This window comes from Herpailurus yagouaroundi, unplaced genomic scaffold, assembly GCF_014898765.1.
Source record: "Herpailurus yagouaroundi ecotype Mexico unplaced genomic scaffold, PumYag 192, whole genome shotgun sequence".
NCBI lineage: Eukaryota > Metazoa > Chordata > Mammalia > Carnivora > Felidae > Herpailurus > Herpailurus yagouaroundi.
Genome location: NW_024412423.1, coordinates 22,802,081 through 22,810,378, shown reverse-complemented (window position 1 = coordinate 22,810,378; position 8,298 = coordinate 22,802,081). Strand labels below are relative to the sequence as shown.

At 40.6% G+C, this 8,298-nt stretch overlaps 1 protein-coding gene across 1 annotated transcript in view; it reads left to right on the top strand.

The window, feature by feature from the left end:
* Positions 1-3,127: 3,127 nt before the first annotated feature.
* The window catches only part of LECT2 (leukocyte cell derived chemotaxin 2), an 11,530-nt gene continuing 6,359 nt past the window's right edge, over positions 3,128-8,298 (top strand). The window contains exons 1-3 of the mRNA XM_040444535.1: positions 3,128-3,373; positions 4,891-4,987; positions 6,896-7,041. Coding sequence (XP_040300469.1) covers positions 3,328-3,373; positions 4,891-4,987; positions 6,896-7,041 — 289 coding nt within the window. The 5' untranslated portion in view covers positions 3,128-3,327. The remainder of the gene's footprint in view (positions 3,374-4,890; positions 4,988-6,895; positions 7,042-8,298) is intronic.

Genomic DNA, 8,298 nt, shown 5'->3' with positions numbered 1-8,298 from the left:
AAATACTGTGTTAGACATGACACAAAGTTGTGTTGTATGTCTACATTTCATAAAAAGAGCTTTCCCTTTTCAGTAGTTTACAACTTAATTTAAAGCAAATAAAATCCAGGGCGCCTGGGGGCTCAGTCAGTTGAGTGCCCGACCTCCGCTCAGGTCATGATCTCGTGGTCTGTGAGTTCGAGCCCTGCGTCGGGCTCTGTGCTGACAGCTCAGAGCCTGGAGCCTGCTTCAGATTCTGTGTCTCCCTCTCTCTCTGCCCCTCCCTCGCTTATGCTCTCTCTGTCAAGAATAAATAAAACATTAAAAAAAAAAGCAAATAAAATCTAATGCCGGTTTTAGGAATCACAACCTGTCCCCTCCCCCCCTCCCCCATTATCCTGTGAGTAAAAAAGTAAATGGCTTATTAGAAAATGCTTCAAGTTCCTGTTTTCTAGGATAAGTCAACTGCCCCATACATTGGAAAACTTAGGAATGATTCTCCATATTAAAATTATTTTGGGGGGGATCCTGGGTGGCTCAGTTGGCTAAGTGTTCAACTTTGGCTCAGGTCATGATCACATGGTTTGTGGGTCTGAGCCCCAAGTCGGGCTCTGTGCTAACACTTCAGAGCTTGGAGCCTGCTTCAGATTCTGTGTCTCCGTCTCTTTCTGCCCCTCTTCCACACTCATATGCACACTCTCTCTCTCTCAAAAATAAACATTAAAAGTAAATTTAAAAAGAAAAAGGAATAAAATAAACACATAAATAAAAATAAAATGATTTTTGTAATCAAACCCCTCCCCTTTGCTAACTGCACTTCCCAAAGCTAACTGCACTGGTGACTAATGTGTCATACTTGCAATTGTAACCGTTGTCTGTCCGCACAGAGGATTTGTGGGGGGTGGCAGGAGCGAGGGAAAGGGGGTGGGAGAAGGTAGAATGGATTTAAATGTTCATTCGGCATTCTTAAATCAGAGATGGAAAGTGACACACAAGGCCTCATCATGAGGCTAAGGCTCTACTGGCCACAACTTGTATTTAATGCCTTCTTCATTCTTATCATGACTAGGACAGACTTTAGCAGAGCAGTTTTGGACTAATTTCAGATTTCTGAAGGCATTTGTTTAATAAATCGGTAGCTTAACACAGCATGCTATTTCTAGGTAGGTTCATTTTAGTGAAACACAGAAGGAAGGAGCCAGTGCGTTTGGTCAGGTACCCAGGCCAACAACACTTTGCAAAGCACGCCGGCCTCCTCTCTTTCACAAAGGCCTCCAAACTGCAGATCAAATCAAAGATCAAAGCTACCAAAGAAATTATATCTTCACCCTCTAGCCCACTATTCCCACAGTTAAGGAAAACCAAAAAGGTTTCATGTAAATTGTTCCCAAATGGAAGCACTCAGACATACCCAAAACTTCAACTCTTCTGTGATTTAGTGTTCTGTAATACAGCTACTTCTTAAAAATCAATTAAGAAACTATTAACAAAAGGATACAATAGCCCTGAGAGAAGAAAATCAAGTGCTTTCTTTGGCTAATCATAGAAGAGCATACGATTCAGTGGTTTTTATCATAAGCAATTTGTTCATTGGCTCCTGGAATACAGCCAACCCTCTCACTCTGGAATTGAACTACCCATCTCAGAGGAAGCAGGAGACAGGTACAGAGAAGCCAGGGCAAGAGGAAGAAACAATCTGAGTCTTGCAATTGCATGAGCTCTCATGTAATTTTACCTCAAACTCTTCTAACTAGACGGGAGAATGATGCGGTGAAAGAGGCAAGTAACTTTTAGTTAATCTCAATGCCGGAAGTAGACTTTAGCACCACTGCCCTCAAAGCTAAATTATAGCCAGTTTGAATTTCTCCTCCTCCTCCAGGTTCCCTCTGGCTTTGGTGAAAGTGCTAAGAAAAGTAAAACAGTCAAAGCATGGGGGAGAAATGAGAGGTCAATTTAATGCTGATAGTTGAGCTTGTCTTGCAAAAGTTAAATGCCCTTCAGTAACTGTAGCCCAACAAGTCACCTTACTTCCACACACATTTCCTTAGGAGGAAGTAGAGCTCAGAGAAGATAAAGGTCTTATGCAAAACTGTGAATAGGTCAGAGTTTCTCATCAAAAGATCTCTAGCACGCGGCAACCACCTCAACACTCCTTACAGTCACGGACGACACACAAGAGAACAGTGACAGTGCCTCCTACCACTTCAAAACGGGCATTGGCCAGCCTTTCAAACAACTGTTGGGTTAGCTAGCTTATATTTGCTTCAACTCCTGTAATATTTCTTTGAACACCATGGCGTTTACTCTGTTCAATAATTGTGAGAGCTGATGATTTTCTACTATAAATTAAGGGGTGTGCTAGGCTGGCTTCAGTTAGGGTGGCTTGGCTACGGTGACTCTGTTCCACGGGACTTTTACTCTCTTCCTGGGGCCAGCAGGTTTGTCTGGGAAGGCTCTCTGCACGGCCAAGGCAGAACACAAGAAGGCAAAAGACATGACACCCCGTAGGGCTCAGGCTGTACTCACGAACTGTCACTTGTGTCTCCTTTGATCGGTCACAGCATGTCATACAGCTGAAACACATACCAAAGGTTTGAAAGGCCTTCTGCCTCCTTAGAGTCATGGGAAGGGTGTGGATTCAGGGAAGGGTAAAAAGAACTGGGGCCACAATCTCAGTCTCCCACAGCTACTGACAAATTATTTAAAGGGGGATGTTTCTGTAGAAAATCCCAAGGCCTCATATAATATTAAGCATAACAAGAAAGAGATGTTAATACACAGAAATAGTGTCTATTTGTTGAAAAATATAGAAAAGCACAGAGATTCATATAACAAATAGCCATGTATCTACCTCTAATAATTAACAAATACTTTCACATGTTTCCCTCTCACATTTTTACTAAGTATTTTAGAGTTTAAGCACTCTGTATACCCCTCCACAATTCTATTTCCCTCCTTCCTGAGAGGTACCTATTATCTTAAAATTAATCTGTGCATATTTTTGTATTTTTCCTATGTACACAGCCATTCATGAAGTTGCAGCCCAGAAGATAGTCAGCTACCTTATCACTTTCTGTTAATGTTTAGTCAGCATTTCCAATAAAATTAACTCCTTCTTCAGATCAAACACTTTTACATAGGCCCTACATGTGAACCAAATAGCTACCCAGGGAATATTTGACTTTGACTTGCTTCATTCTTGTTTTTCTGTGTGTCTCATAGTAAACGAAAGACGTGAATGATGCAGAATTCCAAGGCTACATAATTCAACCTTGGCTATTCTTCAAAGAGTGTGGGGGCAATTCCAATTATCAGAGAAAGAAACATCACAAGGAAAGCAAAAGCCAAATGTTTTCCACAGAAGTCCTCCTTTTTGCTGTCTTCATTTCGACTGGTAAGTGCAAAAAACAATTTTAGAATCTTGGTTAATTTTAAAAAATGGATTTCAGTAATAGATTCAAAAGTCAGGAATATCACAACCACAAGAGAAATGTGTGTGTTTGACTACGGAAAATGGACTAGGAAGAATACAGGGGAAAGGGGGACTTCTCCTGACTTCCACCTGAATGCTCTCCTTCTTGAACAAGGGAATCATAAAAGTGGAATAGAGGACTTTAAGAAAAGTCTATTAATCTTGGCCTAGGATTTAATTGGAACATAACTAGAAAATAAGAAGTTTGTATAAGAATTTGATTTGGAGAATTCCTTATGCAGCGACTGGCGTGGATTATGGCAAAGGGAACTCTCGCTCCCTTAACCACCACAGCAGGAGAGGAAAAATGAATACGCTAATAAATCACCTAATATCTGCCTCAATTCCCCAGGATAAATACTAGTTGCCAAAGTGATGGTATTGTATCTCGATCAAGATGTTGACTTGAAGTTTGGCTCAAAGGTATAAGACATTTGAAGCCCATCTTCTAAAAAATATATGAAAGGATATACTTAAACAGCCATATAAACTTAAATAGCCATATTCTGTTGTTCCTCTCACAGCACATATATTAATGAATAGCAAAATATCTTTGATGAAAATCAACAATCAAATTAGCTGGTTCTTGCTTTTGCTTCTGTTTTGTTAGTTTATTCTGAAGTGAAAGGATGAGTTGGCTAACTGCATCTCTCTGTGAACGTTAACATTGGAAATCTGGGAAATTTAATTCAATTGAGCATTTATCTCAATTTAGCATATACTAAAGAGAAGATGCACCTAAAACAAGTGTGCACAAAATACACTGAGAGAGCCAGCCCTTCCTCCATGTTTTACTACTTCACAATTTTTCATATATTTCTACTCCCTTCCCTTGTCTTCTCCCTCCACTCTAGGCTAAATTGGTCCGACATATTCTTATTTCTAAGAATCTCCCTCTTCCATGTTTGCAGACAAAAAAGAGATCTATTTAGTTCAGAGTCTGCTTTGCTAGTTCAGAGTTTGCTTCTTCAATTCAAACATTTTCTTGGATTTGATTTTTAGGACTAACGATAAAGGAACATCTCAAAGTTACTTTAGAATTTCTTGAATTATTTCTTGGCACCATGCTGTTTGATTATTTTTGCTTAACCTAAACACAGCGGTCCCAAGTAATAAGCAAAGAAAGTTTGAGAATCATAACTTAGGGCATTTATTAGTTGATAATCTGAAACAAACTGTAATGATGGAGATTAATGCTTATAAATAAACACATTTACAAATACGGTGTATGTCATAAGACAGAATTTCATGGTAAAGGAAAAAGCGAACTTTACACCGGAATCGGGAATTAAAGGAACACCTGCCCATAAAATATAAAAAGTTAGAGAAAAACTATAGTGAAAACAGAAGCGTTGAAGCTACCGGAAGACTGACAAGGTAAAAAGAGACTGGAAATATGTGAGGCCAGGAAATCTGCTTGTCATGTTTCTCTTTTTTAGCTCTGGCTGGACCATGGGCTAATATCTGTGCTGGCAAGTCTTCCAATGAGATCAGGACATGTGACAGCCATGGCTGTGGCCAGTATACTGCTCAAAGGTATGGGGCTTCACAAATAACCATAAATTCTTTTGGTTCTTAACCTCTTTGCTTAGTGTCCTTGCCTCAAATGCTCATGGTCATTTCCCTTTAACAGCAGGACACAGTGATGAAACCAGCTGGACTACTATCTTTAGAGCAACTTCCGAGACCTCTGTTTCAAGGATAGCCTCTGAATTGGGGATAAAGCATGTAATAAAGAGAAAGGGGAAAAAATGCATGCTTTCCTTCTCAGTGTTACCCACCTGGTTTTTCCAAGGTGAAAATCAACATTACTATCACATTTTATTCAAGAGGGACTTGAACTGAGGTATGAAGGGTTAAGGCACCTGTCCACCACAGCTGGAGGTGGGAAAAGCTGCATAAGGATTCACGCTTTTGGTTCTTCTTCCCATCACACCATGATGTCACTGACCCAGGATGTGGGAGTTCAACATCAGAGGCTGGCCCTCGACAGGCCATTTCTTCTAAACAATAAGGGACACATTTGTGAATTTTCAATTATGCACAGCACCACCTTAGGGGTGCCACTCTCTTATGAAATAGCCATGTGTCCAACTGCATCATCGATCTCCATCCTAATTATAGTGGAGCTCTCACTTAAATGCTACTTACAAAGCAACCTCAAATACCTGGAGTAGCAGGGTTGAGATGGGAAATATGGAAAAATGGCCGCTCAATTGCCAGAATTAAGACTTAATTTGTTCATACCCAAAAGTGTGTATGCACTTGACTTCTACAATAATTTACTGGTTCTTCACTTGGAATCCCACTCAGTGTTGCTTTATACACAATTCTAACAATCCTCACAAATTGGATTTTTCAGGTGTTAGCCTATTAGAAGGGGGAGGGGGCTGGAAAGAGTGAATGTAAACAACAGTGAGGATTTTCAGAGACAACTTAAAGAAATCTCACAATCTGGGATCATTTTGTGTTTGTTCTTGACCCACTTTAATAAACTCAGGAGGTATCACTCACTGTATTAAAATACCATATACAAAAAATGTTGTTTATGACAACTTCTGGTCACTGAGACAAAAATAAGATGAGGGTGACACATGATTCTTTTATGATAGGTTCCCATAAAGAGATAACTCTTTTACAACTGGTCTTGAAGGGGGTCAAGATTCATGTATCTATAAAATTTACTTACATATGGGGGCACCTGGGTGGCTCAGTCGGTTAAGCGTCTGACTTCAGCTCAGGTCATGATCTCGTGGTTTGTGAGTTCGAGCCCCGAGTCGGGCTCTGTGCTGACAGCTCGGAGCCTGGAGCCTGCTTCAGATTTGTGTCTTCCTCTCTCTTTGCCCCTCCCATGCTCATGCTCTGTCTCTCTCTGTCTCTCAATAATAAATAGAAGTTAAAAAAATCTTTTAAACATTTACTTACATATGGAACCCTGGGTGGCTCAGTCAGGTAACTGTCTGACTCTTGATTTTGGCTCAGGTCATGATCTCACGGTTCAAGGGATCAAGTCCTGCATCAGACTCTGTACTGACAGCATGGAGCCTGCTTGGGATTCTCTCTCCCCCTCTCTCTGCCCCTCCCCTGCGCTCTCTCTCTCAAAATAAATAAACTTCAAAAGAATAAATACGTTTTAAAAATTTACTTAGATTGTCTCATTTCCCCAAAATGCCATATAACAATAATAGCTAATGAATTCTTAAAGCCTCTCCATATACCAAATACTATCCTAAAGACTTTAATCTTTACAATATGGTTATTACTACCTGCAAGAAGGGAGGTTAAAATTGTGCTAAAGAGAGGAAACCTGGGACCTCCCAATATGGTGTAGCAGTTTCAGGGTTTGGTATCCTAGTCTGGGAACAGTGGGCTAACACCACGTTTCTGGGCAATAAAGTTCCTAGGACAGTTTCCTCAGTCTGTTCATTCTTATTTACATTTTAGAAATCATAGGCCTCACCAGGGTGTGGACGTCTTGTGCTCTGATGGATCGACTGTGTATGCGCCTTTCACCGGAACGATTGTAGGCCAGGAGAAACCTTATAAGAACAAAAATGCCATTAATAATGGAGTTCGGATATCTGGAAGAGGTGAGAGGTGCTGTCTATACCTGGGGCACATGCTGGAAATGTTTGATGCTTATTTATTTAATGCACATGCCATATGCCGAAGTGTCATACGTCCTTCAAAATAGTAACATCTAGAATACAAAGGCCATAGGGTACCAAACTAAAACAGCTAGATGCATTTTCAAATACGTTCCACCTCTTCCTCTGAAATCATTTTCTTTATGCACACACTCTACCTAACCCCACAGCTGACTGAAGGGCTTTCTTCTTGTGGCCCATGTGGTTTTGCCTAATAGTCTACAAACAAGATCACTTTCAACAGTATCTGCTATAATAAATAAATACTTTCATTCATCAAAATACTACAATTCAAAGATGTTGGCATTCCTGCAAAAGTTGGCTGGAAAATATTTTCAAAGGCTTCTATGTTCTAGGTTAAGCTGGGTCACCCAGTACTCCAGGTATTGGGCTTACTGTTTACTTGTGTGTGTCGTTCTAGTTCCTTCATTCTCGTTGATGTAGAGGGCTTGATTCTATGCATAGATCTTCATCTACGTAATCATTCTTCTCTAAGTGGACATCTGGGTAGTATCGAGTTTCAGGCAATTATGAAAATTCCATGAACTTTCCTGCATGTGTCTTTTAATGAACACTAATGTGCATTCCTGTCAGAAACGGGCCCTAAAGACACTCCCCTCACCACGATAAGAAACACTTTGTGAGGGAGCTCACATCCTCAAGGGCTCTATGGTGGTTATTCTCTATAGGACCCAAATGACAAGAGAAACTGCTGCCACTGGATGGAGTCCACTTAGTAAGCAAGGCCAAGGTTGGCATGGTTACCTAACAGGCTGCAGAGCTGAAGAGGCCATCAGATTCATCTGAAGGACAGAGATCTGTGGCATTGTCTAGTTAATCATGGTGACCCAAGAAGTGAACAAACGGGCAGCCTACTAAAGCCTGATTTGATTTGTATAAATGGAAACACTCTAGGTCTGATGAACAAAGTCGTGACTTTAATCATCACCATACTGGGTCACAAAACTGCCTCCCACCCCCAGATATGCACCAGTTCACAAGCCCAGGGCCCCTTGAAAGAAACCAAGGCTGAGCCCCTTTGAGGAAGGGCTCCATCACACAGCCTAAAATTTTTTTTTTTATTTTTATTTATTTATTTATTTAGTTTTCAATATATGAAATTTACTGTCCAATTGGTTTCCATACAACACCCAGTGCTCATCCCAAAAGGTGCCCTCCTCAATACCCATCACCCACCCT